The sequence below is a fragment of the Lissotriton helveticus genome, chromosome 2_1 (assembly GCF_964261635.1).
Source record: "Lissotriton helveticus chromosome 2_1, aLisHel1.1, whole genome shotgun sequence".
NCBI classification, from domain to species: domain Eukaryota; kingdom Metazoa; phylum Chordata; class Amphibia; order Caudata; family Salamandridae; genus Lissotriton; species Lissotriton helveticus.
Genome location: NC_136059.1, coordinates 1,110,472,428 through 1,110,499,648, shown reverse-complemented (window position 1 = coordinate 1,110,499,648; position 27,221 = coordinate 1,110,472,428). Strand labels below are relative to the sequence as shown.

The 27,221-nt window shown below is 43.5% G+C and overlaps 1 protein-coding gene across 2 annotated transcripts in view; it reads left to right on the top strand.

Moving 5' to 3' along the window:
- Positions 1 to 27,221, top strand: part of RIC1 (RIC1 partner of RAB6A GEF complex) — an 882,831-nt gene that overhangs the window by 592,831 nt on the left and 262,779 nt on the right. For both annotated transcript variants that reach the window (XM_078675923.1, XM_078675922.1), the window contains exons 10-11: positions 8,849 to 8,897; positions 13,014 to 13,166. In XM_078675923.1, coding sequence (XP_078532049.1) covers positions 8,849 to 8,897; positions 13,014 to 13,166 — 202 coding nt within the window. The remainder of the gene's footprint in view (positions 1 to 8,848; positions 8,898 to 13,013; positions 13,167 to 27,221) is intronic.

The following is a 27,221-nucleotide window of genomic DNA, read 5'->3' as shown; positions in this document are numbered from 1 at the left end:
AGGAGCCGGAACGTGATCCTCTTGTCGACGGGGAGCCAGTGCAGGTTCCTCAGGTGGCTGGAGATGTGGATGCGTCGGGGGACATCCAGGATGAGTCGGGCGGAGGCGTTCTGGATGCGCTGGAGTCTTTTCTGTAGCTTGGCTGTGGTTCCGGCGTAGAGGGCGTTTCCGTAGTCCAGTCGGCTGGTGACGAGTGCCTGGGTGACAGTCTTCCTGGTCTCGGTTGGGATCCAGCGGAAGATCTTGCGAAGCATACGCAGGGTGTTGAAGCACGATGAGGAGACGGCGTTGACTTGTCTGGTCATCGAGAGGGAGGGGTCCAGGATGAAGCCCAGGTTGCGTGCGTGGTCGGTTGGCTTGGGTGCGGTGCCCAGGGCTGGGGGCCACCAGGAGTCGTCCCAGGCGGAGGGCGAAGATCCCAGGATAAGGACTTCCGTCTTGTCCGAGTTCAGTTTCAGGCGGCTGTCCTTCATCCACTCGGCGACGTCTTTCATCCCTTCGTGTAGGCAGGTTCTGGCGGTGTCGGGGTCTCTGGTGAGGGAGAGGATCAGCTGGGTGTCGTCGGCGTATAAAATGGTATGTAGTTGTGCAATCACAAGTTTATATTTAAAATTGCAGCATATTGGAACAACTTTGTACAAATCACTTCAACCATTTGAGTCTTACATTCACTTTCACATATGTTAATCTGAGGCACTTTATCGTGTTTAAAGCCTATTCACTCAGTAGTCGTCTGAATCTGTTATCGCGCTAGATAATATCTTTGAGGATGAAGAGCCCGCCAGCCTGGCTGCTACATTCTTGCAACAGTGTTTTGTTTCAGTCTTCTCACTAAGAGGAGGTGACTCTGTGTGCTGTTGTGTAAAGATTAAAGAAATGTGATTTTTGTATATGTTTTTAAAAAAACATACATTTTTGTTTTCTGTGTTTATTTTGTTTTTTCACATTGCCACCACCAACAAATCCAGGCTGCATATATATATACACTACACACAACATATTGTAACATCTCATAAAACATGGCTCATTATTCAACTACACACACTTCCAGTACACATCCTTCGACTCCATGCTACATAATGACAAACCGGTAAAATAACCTCCACATAATTCAACTCTGCTCCATGCCAAATACTTACACTTCACATAATACCACTACGCTGCATAATTACACTACACTCCAAACAATATGATTACACTCCACACAACACATTTCAACTCCAAATAATTCCACTACATGTACTTACACTCCAATCTACATTTCATGCCACATATTTACACCCCAAATATATCCACTAAATTCAAAAACACATACCTACACTACACAATTTATATTCAACTTCGCAACAAGCCACATAATTCAACACCTTACAATACTATTCCACACCATGCCACTTACCACTCTAAACCGTCCCACATATTTCCACACAACACACAATTCAATAAAACACAAATCCACACAATATAATTAAACTACACATACCACTTAGTGCCACATCATTACACTGCACATATAACATAGAAGCACCCCACATAAATGCATTCTGTAACATACAAGCAAACAAAACAACTGCACTATACACCATAACATATAATTCCAATAAGCATAATTTCACTTAGCGCCACTCCGTTAAACTCCACACGTTTCTGATACACACCACATAATTCAACACCAAACTTCATATTTAATCTACACAACACACCACATACCTCCAATACACAACTCTGATTTTAACAAAATCCCCAAAAAATTAACAGCACACCACATAATTCACATCCACAATATGCTACTACACAACACACAATACAATTCCACATAATTATTTCCATAACACACAATATCATGATACATAATTCCACTACAATTAATATCATTTAGTTACTATCCACATAATTCCACAGCACACCATGCCACATATTTTCACTAAACACCACACCATACCACACCACATTATTCACGACGTTCTCATTTTGGTTCACTTCAGGTCTTCAAACATAGTTTCTTTCCCGTGCCTTTTCAAATTTTCAGTCTCTCAAACACACACTCTCCTCTTCTTAGTTTGGCTACTACGTACACAGGCCACCGCACCCTCTTTGTACATCTGAGGTCTGCTCTTCCCTTCTTTCTCTCTTTCTCACACACTCCTTCTGCTCCTATGTCTGGAGTTCGTTCATCACTTTGTGCACAAAAGACCAATCCATCTCTATCTTCCTTTCTATTCTATGCAGCTCTCTCACCCCTATCTATTCACCATGCTAGATAATTCCACTACGCAAATACTATACACACCACACAATTCCACAACTAACAATTGCAATTCAAAACACATAATTCCACTCCAAACCACATACATACACTACACTCCAAACAAAAAGCCATGGGTAACATGTAATTATTATTTACAACATAGCTCTAACTCTCGCAAATGCAAGTCCGATTGCATTGCATATGCTTGTTTTCTTTTGAGAACACTACTGCACACGTTGCTGTCACTCATCATTCTTAGATTTCACATACAGCTTTTCCCCTTTTTGAAAGATCTATGGTCTACCATACCAATACCAATATTTAAATATTGGTATTGTCTACAACAGTCTTTCAGCAGCAGCTGAAGCCGTCTTTAGGTAAGGCTTTGTGTTTGCCTATTGCTTATCATGTGCTGGCTTACTTTTCAGTGACTTACGTGGAGCATAAGTTCCTTGCCATCCTTTTAATTGGGTAACTGGTCTCCTTCCATTGCTTACAGTATCAAAACTAGTTTTTTCTTTTGAGACACTGTGGGAGTTTGTTTTTCCTTGCTCTCTACCTCTTTTGTGTGTGTGGCATTCCATCTGATATCCCCACACCCCTAGCTCATGAGTTGATTTCCCCCACCTCCTCACTTTGTGGCTTTTTCATTAACAACCCCTCTCCCTTTGTTATTCCCCCGCCCATCCCTGCTCTCTGCCACTGCTCATGGATGTTAACTTTATCTCCCCGGCCAATGTTTAGCTCCCGCCACCACGCATCATCACGTTTTTCTTTCTTTTTAAAAAAAAATTTTTTATTTAAAAAAAAATAACCCACTATTTAAAGAGAGGGTATCCAGGCGCTTTGGCAAGGTGTGTGGTCCCAAGGTGCTTATATAAAGAGCCAGGTCTTCAGCTTCTTGGAGAACTCAAGAAGTCAGGAGGATGCTCCGATGTGTTGAGGGAGGTCGATTCATGTATTGGATGCGTTGTAGGAGAATGAGCGTACACCAGTTTTGCTTTAGAGGATGCTGGGAGTGTGTTTCAGTGAGAGTGAGGTAGGTGTCTGGTGGGTTGGTGAAAGTGTATGCAGCTGTTCAGGTATTCTGGTTCTGTGTTGTGTGGGACTTTGTATGTGTGCATGAGAAGTTTGAGTAGACTGCACTTGTGAATGAGGAGCCAGTGAAGCTTCCTCAGGTATGGTGTGATGTGGCAGCAGCATGGAATATTGAGTATGAGTCTTGCGGCTGTGTTCTGGATGGTTTTGAGGCTGTGTAGGAGTTTTTTGTAGATTCTAGCATATAGAGTGTTGCAGTAGTCCAACTTGATGGTGATGAGTGCTTGCATGACAATCCGTCTGGTGTTATAAGCCAACCATTTGAAGATATTTTGCAGCATGCATAGGATGTGGAAGCAGGAGATCACACTGCTTTGAATTGAGCAGTCATGTTGAGCTTGTCATCTAGGATGATGCCTAGATTTCTTGCGTGATCTCTGGGTGTTGTTCCTAGCTCCAACAAACACGAGGTCTTGTTGCTGAAGACCAGTACTTCCGTCTTGTTGGAGTTGAGCTTCACGCAGTTGGTGGGAATCCAGTCTGCTGCGATGGTCATGCAGTTGGTGAAGTTGATTCTGCTGGTGTTTGTCTTGTTCGTCAGTGAGAGGATCAGTCAGGTGTCATTAATGTGGGAATCAACCGCAATGTCTGGTGATTGGATGATGTTGGCAAGCGGTGTCATTTAAATGTTGAAAAAGTGAGGCTGAAGGATGATTCCTGTGGCACACGCTTATCAGTTAATTGGTCTCCAATGTGAAGAGTGACTGCCTTACCCTATGGGTTCTTCCCATGAGGAAAGAAGAGTGGAGTCAAATAGAGTAGAGTGGGATGCAATAGAGTAGAGTGGAGTGCATAGAGTATAGTGGCATATAGTAAGTGATGTGGAGTGGCATGGAGTGGAATGGCATAGTATAGAGTGGCATAGAGTAGAGTGCAGTAGAGAAACATTGTGTGGAGAGGAGTGGCATAGAGTGGAATGGCATACATTTGCATAGAGTGGAGTGGTGGAGAGTGCCTTAGAGTGGCATTGTATGGACTGGCATATAGTAAATTGGCATAGAGTGGAATGGAGTGGCAGAGTCAAGTGGTGTAGAGTGTGGTGGAGTGAAGTGGTGTAGAGTGGGGTGGTTCAGAGTGGAATGTTGTAGCGTTGTGGGTGTTTGTAACTAAAGAGTCACTAGAGACAGCAGATAGGGTGAAGGCAACAAGAATAAAAAAACGTATGCCTGTTTTAAAAGTCGGAAAGCACATTGCACATCAAGAAATAATACCTTCATGCCTACAAAATAAAAGAGTAGTGTATTGCAAATAGGCGAGGAAGAACATCTGTTCTTGGTCCAGGCTCCAGGGAGGAGCTAACACAAGAAAGGAAAGGAGTCCTTTAGGAACCTAAGAAATTGAAATATTGCAAATGTGCCAATGACAACAACTAACTTTATACTGTGGCGAGGTGTAAGCCCACTGAATTGCAATCAATACGTCTCTCAACACAGCGCATGTGTGTTTAGGCAAGACCTAAAAATGGCTTTTTAGCCCTTTTATTATTCTCCCCCCCTCCATCCTCCAGGGGGACAAGTAGTTAGGTTTCTTCTGGAACAGATGACACTACTCATGAGTAGGAAGGAACAGCTAGAACAGCCATGCAAGGAGTCAGAAGCTATGAATGATCCAGTCCTGTTGGATTTGTCCTCAAAATATTTTTCTCCCCAAAATATGTTTTTCCTTCAAGGCTTGTAGGAGGGTATATAATGAGAAATATTTTCTGTTAAAAATGTTGTTTGTTTTTGTATAGCATGCTAGCAAGCTGCTATTTCTTAGCATTTTAAGGTAAATCCTGTACTGTAGTCAAAAGGAAACGTTCTCGATGTCCAATGCAAAATAAATTCTCGATCAATACAATGAACATACAGTCAATGAATTAAAAGATTCATTAAAATGTGATGCAGGGAACCATTCGGATTGAGTCCCTGTCCGTGAAAGGTGATGGTGTAATACACAAATTGGATGTTAGAAGGGTGCATAGAAACATGGAATTTCCCTGCAGCAGAGTGTTGCCATGCCCCGTCAGGCTGTGCTTTTCTGGTTTACTCTCGACACACATGCATTTAGCTCTTTACCTTGGTTGCCCAAATACTCTTTCCCTTTTCCAGTCGCTTGTTCTTTTTAGGTGGAGCCTAGAGCCAACACGCATGCTCTGCTCTGCGAGGCATGCTGTATTCGGTCTGTGGCTTTTGAACACACCCACCACACGCCCACTGCTTTCCATTGGTCGCTTGCACTGACTTTACTAATTCTATAGTTTTCTTTGATGAATAGTGCACATTTATAGGTGTTTGGTTTCCGCCCTGGCGACGGCCCCTGTTACATGGATCCTTTCAGTATGGGCCATATGTTTTCTTTAACTGCATTACTATTTTTCCGCCCTCTTGTCACTGTTGGCTGGCACACAGGCCTGCTTGTTTTAATGCCTGCCATTCAAGGTGCTTCACACTAGCTCTAAGGGACACTCTTTCTTCGCCTTCTGTGGTGCAGCTGCACCAAAACAACCACAGAGAACAGAGAAAAAGGTATAACCCGACAAGCTGATTTGTGGACACTTTAGTTAAACATAGGCAATTCTACCATGTATTACTGAGCAAATTGCAAAGTGAGCTGTAGCGCATTTTGAAATGACACCAAATATTGTGGCAGGTGCAAACAGATGTAGTCTGGATCTACAGATAGTTTTTAGAACTTTTATCATTTTTATCTACACTTAGGGGCCCATTAGGATGGCGGGCTGACTTAGTCCGCCCGCCATCCTATCGGAATTCGGGACCGCCCGCCATAAGGGCGGGGGTCCCGTGGGGGCTATTAGATGCGCCCGCCACAGCGGCGAGCGCATCCTGTATTGTTAGCATTGTGGCGGGCGGTGCTCTCAGCACCGCCCGCCACAATGTTTACAATGCACATATGCATTTACATTAACAAAGCGGCAGGCACCGCGCGGGGCCTGCCGCTTTGTTAATGTAAATGCAGGGGGGTACCACAGTATTTCCGTCCGCCGCGGTCCCCCCCCCCGCCATCCTAATATGGCGGAAGGGAATGCAGGTGCGGATGGCGGGCGGATTGCCTCCGCCAGGCCGGCGGTGGCTACCGCAGGCCTGGCGTGGGCAATCCGCCCGCCATCCGAATGCGCCCCTTAATATTGTAATACATATATTTCCATGTGCAATCGAATAATGCATAACTAGAGTGCTGGGAAAGCCAAATCAATGAATACATTTGTATTCAATATTGGCTTTATGGTATTATAGCTGGAGCAGATATATATAACCAAGAACAACATTCACATTTCAAGGTGATCACAACATTTAACGCATCCATGAATGTATTGTGCCATGAAGTTTCTATTTTATTTCTGTCTGGGCTGGCTTCTTCTGCCGGGGGTTTTGGTCACGTTACTCACCAGGCAGTAAGGGCCCCGCCTGCTGCCTCTTATGCCCATGGTGTCTCCTGTTGTGTATGCAGACCTGGCAGGCGACCCGCAAGGGGCGCTCCAAAAAGCCTAGTGTTATGATACTGACAGACGACTAGGATGTATACCTGGGGGGCATGGTAACTACACAGGACAGTGTGGTGTAAATGCATGGAGAAGAATTATTTTAGAGGGTGTATTACATGTATGGATGCGGTAATTGCTAACAAGGGCTCTTTATTGGGCAAGAGCTGTGTACTGTTTGTAACTACAAAGTAGGACAGGGTAACTGGGAGTCAGGTATCTTGTGGAAATGTTAACTGTACTGTCGGGCAGTATTGCTTTGTATTTCCTCGTCATGGTTAGTAATGGCTATATAAATACAATTACTCTACAATGTTTGTGACATACCTGACGGCTATGACTTCTTGCTGTGTGACGATTTATATATCGAAAATGGTCCCGGATTTCAATCAAGACACAATGAATGTACAACCTGCAGTTATTTGTAGCAGATTCAATCTTAGGCAAAGTCAATTTGCCCCATAGGAGATGTGTAATTTACAACCAACAATATTCAATGCATTAAACCCAACATATAAATTTTCAAAAACAAAATTGTTATATATCACAAGTTTATTTACATACTAAAAAGAATTTTTGACGATCCAGAGCAATTATTAATGACAATGAATAAGTGATAGATTCAGAAAAAGGGGGTGCTCAAGTGAAATGAAAAGAAACAATTGAAAGAATAAATGCAAAATAGATTGATACAATCAAAGGGCAAATTTTGCGATTTAGAACACAAGAAAGCCTACCCATACATTATTATATACATAATTTACAATTGGAATAAGAAAGTAGGTGTAGGCTGGGATGGGGGGGTAGTCGTCGACGTTTCGACCCTAACGCAATATGGGCGATTTCTAGGCCTCTGCTACGGGTCTTCTTCAGGACAAGGGGTAAGGGGCAGGTAAGGACTGGATCGATAACCATAAATGGTTAATAGCGGGCGTCAGGCCAATGTTGGAAACCAATATTCAATGCTTCATGTGTTCCAATTAATGGGGTATGTACTTCTGATGCCTTCAGAGATCGTCCACGCTTTGAGAATGAGACGTCTGGACAAGGGTATTAATCCCCTGCAGGTCAACGTGGGAGGTTCAAATAGACCGTTGACCGAAATTAATTTCGTCAGTGATGGCAAGCCTCAGGCTTTCACTGAATAGGAAAGGTGTCTTGCGAATCCAATTCAGGGCAGAGGAGGTGCTTCTCTTAGTCGAATTTATGACGTTCACATGTTTTAAGATAAACACTTTATCAGAAGCAGTTGAACAAGATTATGGTGCAATATCACCAGCCACGTATTGGCTTTGGTTTCTGGCATTTGAAGGTCTGTGTTCAAAATCAAAGTAGCAAAACTACAGGTCCTAGAATGCAATTGAAAAAGCAACTGCATGCATTATTCACAGAGTACATGTTGACACATCTGAAGTTATCCTATATCATGGTGTGTACACTTTAGTTGTTTTTGGAAAAATTAAGCAAAAAATTTGACTCGGATGTGTTTCCTGGACCTAGTCTCCTCTACTACTCGTGTTGGATGTGGAAGGGGAGGGTTAATCGTTAAGACTTTCTGAAGCACAGTTTTGGCTGGCTCACTGTTCCTTGCCGGCCAGTGGCTGTAGGCAAATGTATGTGTATTACATTTTCCAAATAAAATTATCTTTGATGGATAAAATGTATCCTCTATTTTTATATGGAGTGATTGAACTCTACAGTTATTAGAACATTAAATAACATTCCTCTTCAGGAAAACATATTTCCTACTACTCCCCTCCCAGTCTTTTAGCTAAACCTGCACTTTAACTAACACACTATTGCTAGAAAATGATTCCCTTTAGGAATTTTAATATCTGTACCACATTCCTTGATCAATTTTCTTTTCATTGTACTGAAGTTGTTCAATTTATCCTCATGTTTTAAAATATCCACCATGTATGGGGGCAATCTCTGAATTAGCACGTTTGAGAAGAAAAAAAATAGCCGGTTTAATCAAGATATTTGTATATTCATGCTTTAACAATTGTTTTCAATTTTAGTTATCGGTCAGATGGCACCAAAAAAGAACCTTTAAAGATGAGCTCTATGGTATGTATATTATTCCAGCATAGACACATTCCCATCTTATTGACCTTTGTATGTAATTTAAGTCATTTATCAGTTCTGAAATGCTAACTCTGTTGTTTCATCAATGTTGGGAGACGGCATAACACGGAATCAGGAAGCTCATACCGGAGTGTTACATATCTAATAGTTGCTCATCAGCCAAGATTCAAGGTTGCAGAATAGCGTCCAGCACAAACGGACTGAGAAAACTACCTTTTAATATAGAACTGGATTGCAGAGTCTCCTCATAAGAGTGGTATCAGAGTAAGGAGTCCAGCTAACGGCCAGTCACAGAAATCAGATCGGAAATAAGGATAATAATGACATGGATGTACAGTGCTAGCACATCAGGGATAAATTATGGATACAATACTAAACATCTAGATGGCACAGCTATGTCAGAACTGGAAATCCGTTTTGGAAATGTGCACTCTTAAAAATAGTTCTCCGTTGTTTTACTCATTAAAGCAGGTTTATTATAAGCTTTCATTTTTATGGTATAGGTATACAAATGGGCCGCACTCTGACCGATCATGGGAATTAATGCATAGTAAACATTTTTGTTGCAGGATTTGCAAATTCTGTTGTGAAGTCACAAATGTGGGACCCTTCTTCAGTTTGCAGGACCATGGGGAGGGTCAATGCAGACCAGGTATAGCATGGATGAAATCCCACCAGCAACTACGCTTAAACTACAAACAAACAATCAATGTAGACCCTTGATCTGAAACCAATTAAAGGGGACATACCTACATATAATAACCTAAGTTACAACACTTAATCCACCCAACAAAACAGGCACAACATAATCAGGAACAAGTAGCAGCTTCTAAAATAACACACAAAACAATAATCTGCAAGATAATAAACACCTACACAAATAAGAAATATATGATTGAATTAATAATTTCACAATAGATATTATATCATGATAAATCAGAATACAAGATGGCAAATACCATTCTCATTTACCCAAACTATATTGCTGAAATTCCAAATAATCCCATCTTCTATTGAACGGAACCATTATTGACTTAAACATCTTTCAGGGAAACACTGTTCTTGCTGTACTCATTCCTTCCCTTTGGTAACTTCCCATGAACCATGTTGCAAACCCTGACAATCAATGTTTTCACCTTTTTTTTTCTTCCAAAATATTCTTTGCACTTGAATTGTTCTCTCAATTCCTTATCCTTTGCCCATTCCACAATCAACCTACCAGATACCCCTGATGAATTTTCTCTACTTACTCAGGACACATCAAGGTACATGGTTGTCGTTTGTGAAAAAACTCAAACAGGGTAACACCTGTTGTCAATTGTGAAATAAATCTATACTGCACAATATGGTCAAACACTGCAGCTTTCTAACTCCCTCCACATCTTTTCGCCATTTGAATAGTCTCCTTAAGCATCCTATTGAACTTGTAAATCATACCATTTGTTTGAAGCAGTGCACACCTTTTATGGACAATTGCTCTTATTCCAAAACTCTGACATGACAGTCGGCATCAACTGAACTCCATTATCCGTTAGCAAGGCTTTAGGATTACTTTCTCTTGCAAAAATATTTGATAAGAACATAATCAAAGAAACCGTAGAAATATCACTAGCAACTTTCACCTCTGTCCATCTAAAATACATGTCAACAAGAATGAAAAGGTACTCAACACCCTCCTTAGAATTCAACAAGCCCACAATATTAAAAGCAATTTCATCTCATGGATGACCAATCAGCTTCCTAATATTTATGGAAGCAGATCTCCGCTTTTTGGATTTGCCACTTAACCTACCATCTACACATTCTCTTATCAACCTCTGTGTCGCAAGATCAATCCCAGGCCACCTTTAAGACATTCTCAAATGCTCCTTAGTCTTGCTGACTCCCTAATGCCCATTATTGGCAAAAGTCATCAATCGTTCATGCACACTTTCTGGGGCCACTAACTGTGAACTTCTGAACAACAACCTGCCTTCAACAGAGAGCTCATGAAAAATCGGTTTGCTCCACTCACAGTCCTCACTATATTTGGGATCATAAACTCCTGACAAAACTATTTCAACTACTCCATGCAAAACAGAGTACTTGTTCAACTTATCTAGCCTTTCCTCAAGTGAGAGACAACCTGACGTAGCTGTCCAAACCATGTACTCTTCATCCTTCCACCACACATCAGCAAACTCCTGATATTCCACAGAATCACACTGCATTCTAGACAGAAAGTATACAGCCTTGTTACATCTAATACATAGCTAGCAAATGGTTTTTAATGTGTATGACGGTTTGCGGGAAAACATATGGCAGAATTCGCATAGAATAACTTACTGATAGAATATCTTAAACAGCATTTCTGGCAAAGCAGGGATCTTATTGGATATCACCTCCTAATGGATACACACCGGTATGGCTACAAGTCGAGAGAGCCATACTGAACAATTTAAACCCAATGGTGCTGTTAACAGCTAATAAGCATTTTCACGCCTCCAGATCCATTTTTAAAAACACAAAAATTGCCTTACTAAGAATAGATAAGAAAATGGAGAACAGCCTAAAGGGCTCGAAGTTAGTCGCTCTGAGCCAATAGCAAGATACGATATAAGGGGAAATGCCTAGTCTTTGACACATGGATAGAGAAAGGCATTTCCCACCCATACCAACTAGAAGAAGGGGGATATCCCACCACGTTTGCCGAACTGAAATCTAGGCATAACCTAACAGACATTGATTTCAACAACTTTTTGAAAATCAAAACTGCCCTATCCAAAACCAAACTATTGACCGCTAAACCGTCAGTCTCACAGTACATGGCAAAAATCAAAAGACTAGGATACCCTGTCTCACACCTCTACAAACTTCTACGCCTGAAACCTAACGATAAGACAATTAACTATTGGGTAAAACAAAGCATAAACACACTTAATGAGCGTGAACTAGCAATGTTATGGACCTCTGCCTTACGCAATAAAATCTCCACGATACTTTCACAAACAAAATTCTGGCTACTCCATAAGGCTTTCTGTATTCCTGCATGCTTATTCTCACTAGGCCTCAGGGAAGATGCACTATGCTGGAACTGTAGCAAGGAAAAGGGGGAGCTAGCACATCTTATCTACCAATGCCCAACATGCAAAACATTCTGGGAGAAAATCTTTGGTTTCATAAATAGAGCACTGGAATGCACTCTAACAACTGAATTTTCCTCCCTGGACACTACATTCATGACCGCAGAACTAAGATCAGAGCATGACAGAGACCTAGTAGACCTGCTGCTGACTGCGCAGAACTCACCCTGAGACCATTTCCTCCCGGTGACACACCCCTGGCCCCCCTCTCTTATGTGTGGTAGGGCGAACGGGATGGAGCGCTACTACCATGGCCCTATGGGGCGATGGGTGGGCTCACTGGGCTACCAATCTCGCCACAAGCAAGCCAGTGTGGCGGTGGCTTTGTCACACGGCTATAAGTCTTATTAGTCTCATTACTATAGAAGCTTCCTTGTGTCCTCCTTTCACCCCTTTCTCTCCTGCTTCTTTCTATCGACCTTTTCCTAATTTTTAGCAACTCATATCAGATGGGGTTAGCTAAACATATATTTCAAAGTGCCTGTAAACACTGTTCTACAAATTACGTTTGGCTAACCTTGTAAAAGAAATGCTAATGTCTTTGCTTATAAAATTCATAAAATACTTTGAAATTAAAAAAAAGAAAACCTTACTAATGTACAAACCGAAATGTACATAACTTTGTATATATGAAGCAATAGGTCTTTTATCAATCCGAATGCTGTCTGGTGCAAATATTTCCAGGGGACTCAAATGGACCATTCTCTTGTCACAAAGAATTTAAAGAAGCAGCAAAACCTGAACATGTGTTTTTTTAAATTTCACAGTGTGATCAGTGTATCCACTGACAAATACATTGCTTAGAAATGAAGTTTAATTAACAAAAGAACAGATATTGCCATAATGCAAAGATTAAATTACGGCACATTTAGGTACTTTGAGAGATACTGTGATCAGAGTAAGTGAATGTCATAATATGTGCCATATTTCTCTGGCAGCATAATGATCCTTTCATTTGTATTTTGCCTCTGTTTAGAGCTGGGGTACGGAAGGTTATCACCTATGGGTCATCAGCGGAGATTACTCTCAGACTGCTACCAAGGAGCCTGACAGCACAGATGCAGCGCAACAGTCTGGTATTCTGCAGTTCCAGTTCATTAAGAGTTCACTAACTGTGAACCCTTGTATGGTGAGTCTGTTTTTTGCGCTATCTTAGCTGGTATTCACATTTAAAATCAATTTGTGCACTCCCCTCACAGGCCAAAGGAACAACTTTGGAGACGTTTTTGGTCGGTGCAGTAAGTGTCGTCTCAAAGTAGATCGAGCTTGCTGAGAGGCGAGTATTGATGGACTTTGGTATTGCCCCAGGCACTTCATTATTTCCCCTCCGTCAAACTACTGAGCATTCTGCTGATGTACATAGTGCACTTCCTCCAAGTTTCATTGAACCACCCGCTACCTGTGGCCTAGTCTGTTGTTAATCAAACTATCAGCTCCTGTGGAGTCTTCAATGACACAACAATTGGTGTCAAAGGCCCTCGCGCCAAGAGGAAGCAGGCAATGAAGCGAGGCAATAGTGCACCATCCTGTGTTAGGCCTAGACATGGTGGTGGCCTCATCGAGTTAATGAATCATCCTTCGCTGACTCCGAACAATTTAGAACTTATTGATTGGGATGTAATTTTAATTAAATTTGAGCTATTGGTTCAAAAATGTGTTTATCCTTTGATGGAAAAGCTACATGTATTGGAGCGTACTCTAAGGCAGCGGGCTCAGGGAGCAAACATTGCCACAGATAGACAGACAGCTGTGCAAGCTCAATCACCTGAGTTTGATGCTGGTTCTAACTGTGACAGGCCACTTTCCAACCTTGGTGGTTTCGGTTTAGGCTACCCCTCCCGGGTGTTGCATGGCTCTCCTCATCCTTTGACGGTTGTGGCAGGTATAGGTGGCCAACTCTTCTTCTAAAGATGTCACCCTCCAGGCCCATGCCCGGCTAGACCTCCCCCCCTGACTGTTGCCCATGCTTAGCTGTCCTTGCGGGAGTACTCCCACCCCAGGACTCTAGCAGAGAATCGTATGTCATTGGCTGAATCAGAATACTAACTTTAGCCTGTTGGAATATGATGACATTTTGCTAGTCAGGAGGGTGGATTGGAACTACCTGAGGGCAAAGATTATCGATGAGGACTGTTGTAATCAACTGTAGGGGCCTTGGCTTAGCTCAACAGCAGATTACCTGTGCGAGGGAGACCTACTTGAAGAAAGATGGTATTAGATTGGTCCCCCTTGTTTTTTTCTTGAGCCTGGTAGATGGGAAGGGAGATTGATTGTTGCCGGTCATCGGCTGGCGCTAACTCTTTGCTGATTACTCCCTCCAGTTTCTGTGCATGTACCTTCTGGTTGTGCGCGTTGTTACCTTGGCATGAGGTTTCACTTATAACCTCGCTGAATGCATTGGACCATTCTGAATCGAGTGCTTCTTCTCCCCCCAAATCCAAGCAATACTCTATTAGTCTACTTGAATGTTGCTGGTGGCTTACTCTTAAAGCTCTCTTGTCCCATTTGTGGCGCATTTATAGACATATTTGATATTTGTGCTTTCTAAGAAACATGGCACTAGCCCCGTAATTTCATGCAGGGGATGTGAATTCTTCTGTGCCTGCTACCACCTCAGGGAAAAGCAGGCCATTGGGGTGGCTTTCAGTCTGGTTAAGGACTTCTCCATGTTGTAAGTCTAAGGTTATCCCCATGGACAGTGTAGATGCCTAATTTATTGTTTTATCGTTCCCCTCTACTATTTGTATAAAGTGTATTGTAGGACCAGCAGTAGTGGAGCTGAGTCCCGGGTAATTGATCTGCTGGCTGTCCATTTGACGGACCTGCAGAAATCTTTTTTTTAAAAATTTTTATTGGCTTTTTAGCAGTGCAGCAATACATACATAGGTAGTGTATTCATCCTTATATATATTCAAAAAATTATTATTCGTAACAAGGATCAGTACTTTACATCGTTTCTCGCTCTATAGTAGACATTAGTATACAGGTGTCCTCACGATATACAAGGGCCAGTAGTTGGTAATACCAGTAAGTGGTAGTCTTTTAGGTGGTGCGTATTCGTACGTAGGTCGTCAACAAACAAGTATATCAGTAATACATTCGTATTCCATGTCTTTCAGCTTCCTTCCCCCCCTGGGCATAACTGCAATATATTAGACAGCGTAGTTTGTATCCCATCCTATGGGCTTGTCTCAGGGTCAGACAATTCTTGCGGGGATTCACATATCAGAAATCTTTTTTAAAGTAGATGTGGGGTACTTTAATGGTAGATATGAACCTTTGGCAGCACACGCATGAAGAACTTTGCAACAAAGAAGACCAAGTTTGGGGTATCTTGGAAATGTTACTCCCTCCTGTAAAGCGGTGGTCTCCTGTAGTATTGCAACTGAATGCATTTACTCTCACAAATGGCCTTCGGGCTTGTAATGGTAGATCTAAATCAGACAGGGTGGGGAGAGTTATGTATAATTGACCACACCCCTCCAGCTTTATTGATTATATTCTCATGGATGTAAAACTGTGTCCAGCAGTGGTAGACATGGCGGTAATTCAAAGGCGGGATAGGGATCATAATGCTTTGATCCTATCACTGGCAGCCCTGGGTGACTCTCTCCCTGCAGCACCCAATGTGGCTAGTATAAAAGACTAGTGCCCGCCAATAATCGGTGGAGGCTTAAGTAGAGTGTGGTGGGTGAGTCAGAAGAAACTCTCAAGAAGGTGCTAGGGGTTGTAACTGCAGGTCTGGAGTCAGTGGCAGGTGTGATTGCAGACAGTAAAAACCTAGACCCTTTACAGATTTTGCATGCAATGCATAATCCTATGTTTGCCTCGCTCAAGGCACTACTTACAGAGGACTCCGGGGGGACATGAAAAAGGAAAAAGGAGGCCTCATGGTATACTGAGCCTTACCGGGAAACCAGGCACGCTTTGCTAGGGTCCAGAAGAGCAGGGCATAGAGATACTAAATGACAGCCAGGTTCCATTATAAAGCCACAATACTAAAAGCTAAAAGAGAATGGGAATGTGCTAAATGGTCTATGATGTTAGATGGCATTAAAAGTAAAGATCTCTGTACCTTTTGGCATTCAGTTGCAGGGGGTGACCCAGGATATAGGCCCCACTTACTAACAATATTGCGCAAGTGCCTGAATTGAGCATTTTTCCAATTTGTATGACCAAGCAGAAATTCAGGTAGATTCCACTCAGAATCTGTCAGGAAGCTTCCAGAACTTGACTGTAGGAGAGGCAGAATCCCAGGCTACAGCTGACAATGCAAAGGTTATGTGGAACACTGGCAGTTTTGTTGGTGTTGCCACTACTGGCCTCATTATTAATCAATCACACTTTGATATCCCCACATAACTGAGGTGGAGGTTTCCAATGCCCTGGACTTAATTATGCCCAACAAGGCGCCAGGCTTGGACAAAGTGCCTGGTGACCTGTTTAAGATGTTCAAAGACATGTGGTGCCCATATTTTGTCCTCTTTTTTTAATGCCTTGCTGTCCGGTGCTCCCATGCCCTCAACGTAGACCAGAGCAGAGATCATTCCAGTTTAAAAAAAGGTTGCAGATCATCCCCTGCTAACTATAGATCTATAAGCCTTCTCGATAGTGCCCATCTCATCTCTTTTAATATACTGAGTGAATGGTGATGTGATGGTGGACACAGAAGTCTTGACTTCATTGCAAGCTGGATTAAAAAAAGGTATTGGCACTATTGAGCAGCTCTTTCGACTACAGCTATTGTACTGGAACTATGTGTCTTTGAGGGGCGGTCGATTGTAGGTAATGTTTGTAGATCTTCGATCTGCCTTTGATCTAGTCCCAAGAGAGTCTTTATGGAGAGCGTTTGGCGGAGATGGGAGTGCCTGCCTATCTTTTAAAAGTTGCTGTTAAGTTACATACCAGTAAGGTTGGATGTGGACTCAAGGGCGAACTGACTGCTCATATACCTGTAAATTGGGGGTGAGGCAGGGGTGCGTACTGGCCCAACCCTCTTCCTCCTTTATATGAATAATTTAGTTTCATTTCTGGAGATATGTGAGCGGGGTGTTCCATCTCTTGCTGGGGTGACAGTGCGGATGACACCCTTTCGCTATCCAAATCTCCCATGGGCATTCAAAAGCACTTGGATGACTTTGGGGTCTTCTGCAAACTACGGGCCTAGAGATCAACCTTGGCAAGACTAAGTACATGGTGGTTAATCCCTGCCCCGCAACCCGCTCGAATCCCAACCTCAATGGTGAAAGTTTGGAGCATGTTTGAGTGTTCGATTGCTTAGGAGTGACCTTATCAGATGACTTTGATTGGCCATTCCATGTTCAGAATCGAAAAATTAAGCTTGAGCAATACAGTGGTCGTATTCTGAGGACCCAGAGCATGTCCACGTACTGACCAATTAACCCAGCCTTAGAGATCTATAGATGCCAATCACTGTAGGGCGCACTGTACAGTGGTAAATTATGGGGCATTTGTGACACTAGGCCCCTTGAAGTAGAGGAAAATCTTTTCTGAGGGGCTTGATCAAACTCAGCAAGTATCCCCTTTTATCCTTTACAAATAGATCATGGATTAAAGAGAGTTAAGGACGTAGTGAGGCTGAAACGTTTAATGTATTGGTGAAGATTGTGGTCAGCCCCGGAACTTATATTTCTTTGAGGAGCCTTGAAAGAAATAATGGGGCAGTTGGGGTCCAGGAAGATTTTCTGGTTTATGGTTGTTGGGTATCGATTGAGACAGATTGGATTTGACAATCTCCGCTCATCACCAACTAATGTTACACCGATCTCCAAACAGGATTTAAAAAGAGCCTATTGGCATTATGTGGACAAAAATACTGCAAGTACCTCTAGGGTGGGCTCCTTCACTGCCTCTTTCTTGGAGTTCAAAATCGACTACTGCTTTGAATCATTTTTGGATGAGTTGGAACCCCCCATGCCAGAACCCTGTACTTAAAGTTTTGTTTAGGAATCCTCCCAATTCAAGCCTTTACAACTGCATGAAGATTTGGGAACTCAGAGTCTAACAAAACGTCCTTTCTTCCCTGGGGTGATCGAAGTGGTTGCACATGTAATTCTATTTTGTCCAGCCTATCGTGGTACAAGGAAAAAGTGTATTTTGCCACTCTGTTGTAATTTGGATCTGAGATATTACAGCATTGCCCTTAGAATACTCAGAGATTATACAAGTCAGTTCATTGTCTTTGCAATCTCAAGGTATCTGATGTCTGTGTGGAGGTTAAAACCGAAAAAGGGTATCCCCTAATGCTGCTGTGTACTTAACATTTTGACATATTTTATCCTGGTTTTACTGTAATATATTTAGTTGAATCTTCTTTCTCTCTTTTATATGCTCTCTACTTTTAATTGTTTTGATATATTTTATATTTATTTTGCTCTTTTATGACCTTTTAGTCTGAAATAAAGATATTGACTTGACTGACTGAATATATATTCACATGTTTGAAGGTGTAGTGCTAAAAGTACTTTTTCTCACATCGGGATCTCGCTACTAGGAGATGTCTCGGTGGGGGACCACATCAGATCGTTTGTAGACTTACAGCAGCGCTCCTCCCTCCACCCCTCCCAATTTTATAAATACTTACAGCCAAGACATGCCCTCCTAGGACACATTCCGTCTCCCACCTCCTCCCCGGAATTCAGCCCCCTGAAGGCCCAAGTGATGATGGGGAACCTGGTAGAGGCGGGGTGTCGCGGGTTTACTGCTCCTTAGTGAACAATGGCCCGCATCCCTGGACCTGTTACGTGCCCGTGGCAATGGTGGGTGGGTCCTCTGGATGACCGGACTGGAGGGACGCCCTCATGGCTCCCAAGACCTTGACGACCTCATCCAAGTTGCGTCTAGTCCAACTCTTATTACCGCCATACGGCATACCTCACCCCAGCACGCCTATGCAGCCTTCCCCGTCCTGCACACGATGCAACCACGCTCCCGCGGATTTTTACCACATGATTTGGCAATGCCCTGTCCTTGCACCCTTCTAGGCGGGGGTGGAACTAGCGCTTACACAGACCTTGGGGTGGGAGGTTCCCCACGACCGGCTACGCCTGATCCTGGGGGTGTTTGATGGCCTAGATGGCTCCCGGGCTGATAAGCGCTTTTTAGGAACGGTGGTGGCGGTAGCGAAGCGCGACATAGCGGCACTCTGGTCCCAGGCCAAGCCACCTACTACACGGAAATGGAGACAGGGAGTGGATTGGTGTGGAGCACAGGAGGAGCCCCTCTTTGAGGCCTGGGGCTGCCCAGAGCTTTTTGGCAAGATATGGGGCAAATGGTTCAACTTAATGCCCTGAGGGGCGCGAGTGTGTCGTGTACAAGACTGTTTATAAGCAAGTGTTTTACTCAATCCACAAGTGCCTTACAAGTCTGTCGTCTTTCTCTCGATTGTACCTTATCTAAATAATGTGACTGATTTTGCTACCAATGTATCTTGTGTTTTGTTCTCTAAAACAACAATAAACTTGATTATCAAAAAAAAAAAGTACTTTTTCCGGGTTGGACAGCTGCTATTTCCAGGGCGACCTGGTTCATTGCTAACCTATACGGCATACAATAACTAGATTTTGCACCAGAAAGGCAGTTCTTATTCTGGTCTAATGTAGTCCATTCATTAGGGCAGGGTTCTCCAAAGTCTGTCCTAGAAAGCCGGATCTATTCCAGATTTGTAAGCTAACTATACTTATCTAAATTGGGATATCCTCCAGGACCAACTTTGGAAAACCCTGCATTCGGTATTCAGCAGTATAATATGTTTTTGTAAGATGCATTTTTGTGACTATATCTTGCCGCCCACAATCACAAAGTGACAATACATGCAACATTTGTTTCTCATTTTTAGTTCTCTTCTACTAGAAATTGTATGAACTGTGTGTATTTTGCAAGACATATTTTTAGCTTACAGTGGACCTAGAGCCTACCTATTGGTTGGCTTCATTGGAAATCACATTTGCTTGATTCTTTTACATTAGCATGTGTAGACCTTCCTTCCTCTAGTGTTTGTCTATTCCCTGGAGCATGGACTTATTACTTTTCTTTCTACTGCTCACTTTACCAGGCATTAGTTTGTTCTTTTTGTTTAAGGTCTGCATGAGGGTGCATGTATTTTCCAGCTGTCTCCCTTGTATATTTCTCTCACCTCCCACTCTTGCTGCACTCTGATGTTCCTGTGTGTACATCCTCTGCTTCCTCCCTTACTTTCTTGACTGTGTTCTTGCCCATGCCAGTTACACTTTGCTCTGTTTTGCTTGTTTGCTCCCCCTACCTAGAACTCCTCTCTGAGCTCTCTCCCTATCCATCCTACCCATGCCCCGTGTAGTTTCTCTCCTCACTCCCCCATGTTACATTTGCGCCCGGACTCCTTTGTCACTTTGTTGTACCATTCCACATTCCCAATCCACAGTATTTTTTTACCCCGCCCTGTTGCTTCCAACCCCAACCCATTGTGTGTTGCTTCTGTCCCACCCTCTTAAAAAACAAGCAGTGACAGAGGAAAAAAGTCTCAACTAAGTGAAGGCTACTGGCTTTGCCAACATATTTTAACCATGGTTTAGAGCAGTGTGGCTGCTGTACAGCATAGCTAAGAGTATAATGTAAATAAATTAATTAAAAAAGCGCAATGGCGTGGCCAGTGCTAATAGTGTCATAGCACTTTTTAGTGCTCGGACTCCTCCCCCTGGGGGAGGAGTTTCGAGATCCTAATGTTATAAGAAAAAAAAGAAGAAGAAGAAGAAGGGCCTTGGTGAGAGGAATTCCACACATTCCTTTGCGTTTTCTGGCATCTGGTCAGTGATTCGTCTTCCCTGTGCTGTGTATGTAGTAGCCTTGAAGTGATAGGCTGTAAGTAATGTACGCGTGCCCGATGTGGCATTTTGTGTGCGAGAACGAGCATGGCAGAGTGATTAATCTTAATTACGAGCTGTCAGAGTGCCCGTGTAATGCAAGCCAGATGATGCGAACGCGTTCACAGCGGTGAGCGCGTTCAATGTTAAATGACGAGAAGCAGCAGGCGAGGCTCACAGAAGATGACTCATACATGCTCGTCTTGGTCGACAGCTGCACAGTCCGTGCCCTGTGACCCCGCTTCGTGATCTTGGAGGCTTGTCAGGCCGCGCCGCCCCCGCTGAGGAGACCCCCGCACCGTCGTGCCAAGGGTCGCGGGCCGCGCCTGCCTGATTGCACACGCCCGCTGGCGTCAAGATCCAAAAGTGCCCCCGATCGCCGGAGTCGCACAAGCCTGTGCCGACCCCCGCTGAAGAAAAAGGAAGTGTTCGTGAAGTCACCCCGGGCTAGGGGCCCGCAACGTTTGTCTTCCCCTTTGTTGCCGCTCCTGCCTGCAAGTGCCAAGGTACTGTTAATATCCCCCGCGGTGCGAGCCGTTCCTTTCACCAGACTCGCACCGCTCTGCTCTGTGTGCCTGCCTGCAGCCGTGAGCGCGCTCCAGCCCCTCCCGCTGGAATCCTTGGAAGTCGCCGAGTGCCCAGAGCCCCCACGGGTGAGTGAAAGCTGAAGGCTTCGTCTGCACTCCCCGTCAGGGACTCCGAGCCTCCCCCTGCCGCCCGCACTGCTCCCGGAGCCCTCCTGCACCGCTGGGCCGGCCCGCCTTTAACTCTGTCCTCGAGCCGAGAGGAAGAGCCGGGGCCGGCACAGGCGTGCTCACGCCCGATGCGTGAGCGTTGGTAGGGCCGGGTCAGTTTCACCGCGAAGAGGCAGGAGAGGCGCTGCCAGGCACGCCGAAGGCCGGGGAGAGTTCCAAAGCCCCAGAACGGAGAGAGGCTTTCGTTTAAAGGGCAAAGACACTGAGAGAACGTTGAGGAAGTGTGGTGCATTAACGCTCCGGCTCTCTGCCCGCGGCACCCTTCGCAATCCTAGTGCCTTAACACTGTTAGTGCAAAATGTTTCAGCCCCTGCATGCTGGGCTTCGATGGTATGTCAGCAACGAGAGATGATGCCATGAACCATATGGAAATTCCTTAATGGGCTTCCTGGCAATGGAATAGTGTTAAGGAGTGTCGAAGCTTTCATTCTCAAAATGGCGACTTGGTACTTCATTCACCGAAGACATTCAGTAAAAAATAGAATTTAAGGACATTGAGAGTGGAGAGAACACTGGAAATGCTACACGTTGGTAGCAGACATCCAGAACTCGCTGCAGAAACAGGCATTGCATGAAGCCAACGTCTTTGGAAACCTTGGCAGTTTTACGATGTTGTGAATTTTTTATGCTTTTCCCTTATAAATATGGGACAATGTGTCTCAGAAGCTAAACTTGGAGAGGCAGTTGCTTAATGTGCTTTTGTGCATTAAAAAACAACTGCAAAGAAAAGCTCTGTGTACAATTTCCATCTTGGCTGTTTCGATCAGGTTGGAAATGATCTTGACCTGTGGCTCATATTTACACGGGCAAAGATGCAATTAAACTGAGGAACTTCTCCAACTTGAATGTCGGAATCCAGACACTTGGCAAAAGTAGCCTGTGTAAAAAAAAAAACCAAAACTTTTTCCATACCCTTAATTCTGACCCCTCCCAGTGCAGAGGAAACGCCGAAGCTGTGCTTCACAAATATTGACAAATTCAGGTTTGCCCCCACCCCTCTGCATGCATCTTAAAGTTTACGTATAGAATTTATTTGAAATAATGTAATGTTTTTTAAAGAAATACTTACATTGACTAAAAGTTATTCACATATTTTGTAATAGCAATATTTGTTTTATTTATATATACTTCTTAACATGAAATAAAATATATTTATGTTTAAAAGAAGGTTTCTACGGAGAGTGTTGCCGTACAACTGTTTGTCCGTGTGAGTGCAGAGTAGTGAGGGCAGAGTAGTGAGGGCAGAGTAGTGAGGGCAGAGTAGTGAGGGCAGAGTAGTGAGGGCAGAGTAGTGAGTAGAGTAGTGAGTAGAGTAGTGAGTAGAGTAGTGAGTAGAGTAGTGAGTAGAGTAGTGAGTAGTGAGTAGTGAGTAGTGAGTAGTGAGTGCAGAGTAGTGAGTAGTGAGTGCAGAGTAGTGAGTAGTGAGTGCAGAGTAGTGAGTAGTGAGTAGAGTAGTGAGTAGTGAGTAGAGTAGTGAGTAGAGTAGTGAGTAGTGAGTAGAGTAGTGAGTAGTGAGTGCAGAGTAGTGAGTAGTGAGTAGAGTAGTGAGTAGAGTAGTGAGTTGTGAGTAGAGTAGTGAGTAAAGTAGTGAGTGCAGAGTAGTGAGTAGAGTAGTGAGTAAAGTAGTGAGTGCAGAGTAGTGAGTAGAGTAGTGAGTAGAAAGTAGTGAGTAGAGTAGTGAGTGGAGAGTAGTGAGTAGAGTAGTGAGTAGTGAGTGCAGAGTAGTGAGTAGTGAGTAGTGAGTAGAGAGTAGTGAGCAGTGAGTAGTGAGTAGTGAGTAGTGAGGAGTAGAGTAGTGAGTGGCGAGTAGTGAGTAGAGTAGTGAGTAGAGTAGTGAGTGCAGAGTAGTGAGTAGAGTAGTGAGTAGTGAGTAGAGTAGTGAGTAGAGTAGTGAGGTGAGTAGAGTAGTGAGTAAAGTAGTGAGTGCAGAGTAGTGAGTAGAGAAGTGAGTAGTGAGTAGAGTAGTGAGTAGAGTAGTGAGTAGTGAGTGCAGAGTAGTGAGTAGTGTAGTGAGTAGTGAGTAGAGTAGTGAGTAGTGAGTCGAGTAGTGAGTAGAGTCGAGTAGTGAGTAGAGTAGTGAGGTGAGTAGAGTAGTGAGTAAAGTAGTGAGTGCAGAGTAGTGAGTAGAGAAGTGAGTAGTGAGTAGAGTAGTGAGTAGAGTAGTGAGTAGAGTGGAGAGTAGTGAGCAGAGTAGTGAGTAGTGAGCAGAGTAGTGAGTAGAGTAGTGAGTAGAGTAGTGAGTAGTGAGCAGAGTAGTGAGTAGTGGGTGCAGAGTAGTGAGTAGAGTAGTGAGTAGTGAGTAGAGTAGTGAGTAGTGAGTGCAGAGTAGTGAGTAGTGAGTAGAGTAGTGAGTAGTGAGTAGAGTAGTGAGTAGAGTAGTGAGTGCAGAGTAGTGAGTAGAGTAGTGAGTAGTGAGTGCAGAGTAGTGAGTAGAGTAGTGAGTAGAGTAGTGAGTAGTGAGTGCAGAGTAGTGAGTAGAGTAGTGAGTAGTGAGGGCAGAGTAGTGAGGGCAGAGTAGTGAGGGCAGAGTAGTGAGGGCAGAGTAGAGTAGAGTAGTGAGTAGAGTAGTGAGTAGAGTAGTGAGTAGAGTAGTGAGTAGAGTAGTGAGTAGAGTAGTGAGTAGTGAGTAGTGAGTAGTGAGTGCAGAGTAGTGAGTGCAGAGTAGTGAGTGCAGAGTAGTGAGTAGTGAGTGCAGAGTAGTGAGTAGTGAGTGCAGAGTAGTGAGTAGTGAGTAGAGTAGTGAGTAGTGAGTAGAGTAGTGAGTAGAGTAGTGAGTAGTGAGTGCAGAGTAGTGAGTAGTGAGTAGAGTAGTGAGTAGAGTAGTGAGTTGTGAGTAGAGTAGTGAGTAAAGTAGTGAGTGCAGAGTAGTGAGTAGAGTAGTGAGTAAAGTAGTGAGTGCAGAGTAGTGAGTAGAGTAGTGAGTAGAAAGTAGTGAGTAGAGTAGTGAGTGGAGAGTAGTGAGTAGAGTAGTGAGTAGTGAGTGCAGAGTAGTGAGTAGTGAGTAGTGAGTAGAGAGTAGTGAGCAGTGAGTAGTGAGTAGTGAGGAGTAGAGTAGTGAGTAGTGAGTGGCGAGTAGTGAGTAGAGTAGTGAGTAGAGTAGTGAGTGCAGAGTAGTGAGTAGAGTAGTGAGTAGAGTAGTGAGTAGAGTAGTGAGGTGAGTAGAGTAGTGAGTAAAGTAGTGAGTGCAGAGTAGTGAGTAGAGAAGTGAGTAGTGAGTAGAGTAGTGAGTAGAGTAGTGAGTAGTGAGTGCAGAGTAGTGAGTAGTGAGTAGTGTAGTGAGTAGTGAGTAGAGTAGTGAGTAGTGAGTCGAGTAGTGAGTAGAGTCGAGTAGTGAGTAGAGTAGTGAGGTGAGTAGAGTAGTGAGTAAAGTAGTGAGTGCAGAGTAGTGAGTAGAGAAGTGAGTAGTGAGTAGAGTAGTGAGTAGAGTAGTGAGTAGAGTGGAGAGTAGTGAGCAGAGTAGTGAGTAGTGAGCAGAGTAGTGAGTAGAGTAGTGAGTAGAGTAGTGAGCAGAGTAGTGAGTAGTGGGTGCAGAGTAGTGAGTAGAGTAGTGAGTAGTGAGTAGAGTAGTGAGTAGTGAGTGCAGAGTAGTGAGTAGTGAGTGCAGAGTAGTGAGTAGTGAGTAGAGTAGTGAGTAGTGAGTAGAGTAGTGAGTAGTGAGTAGAGTAGTGAGTAGAGTAGTGAGTGCAGAGTAGTGAGTAGAGTAGTGAGTAGTGAGTGCAGAGTAGTGAGTAGAGTAGTGAGTAGAGTAGTGAGTAGTGAGTGCAGAGTAGTGAGTAGAGTAGTGAGTAGTGAGTAGAGTAGTGAGTAGTGAGTGCAGAGTAGTGAGTAGAGTAGTGAGTAGAGTAGTGAGTAGGACATCACAGGCAGCAGCTGTGCAAGCTTCTTACACTCACAAGGAGACCACAGGCAGCTGAGGTGCAATCTTCTCCCACTCACAAGAACGACATCACAGGCAGCAGCAGTGCAAGCTTCTTACACTCACAAGAAGGACATCACAGGCAGTAACGGTGCAATATTCTCACACTCACAAGGAGATCACTGGCAGTACACACCACATGAACACACTCCATAACACATAGCAACAATACATTGGCATTTACAATGCCATTAGCTCAAACTCAAATAAATCCGAGCCCGATTGCATTTCTAATGCTTGTTTTCTTATGGTAGGTGATAGCAGACAATGGAACAGTAAGAATAAAAAGTGTTACGACGAAGTCAGGGCTTGCCATGTCAGCACTTTCTTTTCTTATGACTGTTAGAGAGGCCAACAGGGACAACAAGGGGTGGAAGGGGGCTTATAAAAGCACAGGGTTTAAAGTAGCACAGACAATATGTGGAGGAAGGAAGTTTAAAGCATCATGGCCAACTGGGTCGTGGGGGGTTTAAAGCAACATAAACTGTGAGGGGTTGGAGGGAAAAAACAACACGGACAATTAGAGGTGATGTGAGGGGAAAAGGAACACAGACAAGGATGGCTGCGTAAAAAGAAAGAAAAATAGAACTTGAATGAAAGCATGAGCAGCTGAAGAGCACTAATCAAGATGAAGCACTCAGTACATGGTCCATGCATGTTAATATATTTTTACGTTTTCAGTAACTTGGAGAGTGGCAGATAGCTAATTTACAGAAAATGAGGCATGAACTTGAAGGAGCTTATTAGGAGGTCAGCACAGGACTAACACTCTAGCCTAAATCAGAAAAGATTCTTAAAAGCACCAAGTCTCACAATTTTGCAACCAGTGCGGGAATAATTACAGACCATTTAGGAACAAGAGTATTGATTGCAAAAGGCAGTCTTGACAAGTAGAGGACCAATTTTAGGATTATGAATTTAGACCCCATATTTCCTCCTGTGAACTGATTTATTTCTCATTTTTATAAAGTGCAACTCAACTGAGGAGCTGTACAACAGGACAACAAACTGGGTAGGGTATCCACTTACATAGAACCGAAAACATAGTAGTAAGGCAGAAATTCAAGGAAAACCATAATGACCTCAGTTTAAAACCAGTATGGATGTGGTATTAAGAGTAGAAGAAAAGGAGGAGGCAGGGGGTTTAGGATATAGGAAAAAGGGTGAGTAATAATGGAAAGGGTTTAGGAAATTATGAAAAAAGAGACCTCAAGAAGAAAGGATCCACATTTTTAGGTGAGGAGGCAGGACAGAATTAAAGTATAATGCAAAGGCTGGGAGAGATTAAAGTGGGAGAGGTGTAGGTATTTTGAGTTCAAGGGCAATGGTTGGACCCAAGGGAAGACTGAAGAAGAGAAATAATAAGTAGGAGGGCCGTAAATGGGTAACTTTGATTGAAAGGAAAACAATAAGGGATTATTTTAGGTGTGCAGTAGAGTAAGGTTTCAAGACAAGCGGGCTTTTGGGAGTGTGTTCAAGAGGACCATGGTAGCAAGAAAGTGAGTAGTTGACTCACAAAAGAGATTAACTTAAATATGTTTTAAACATGTGTGTGTGTGTTTTAATACTTTGCAAATTTAATTTGTAAGAGGTTTGTTTCAGGATTTCAACTCAGTGGCAATTTTGCATGAACTGAATGTTTTGAATTCCAGAAT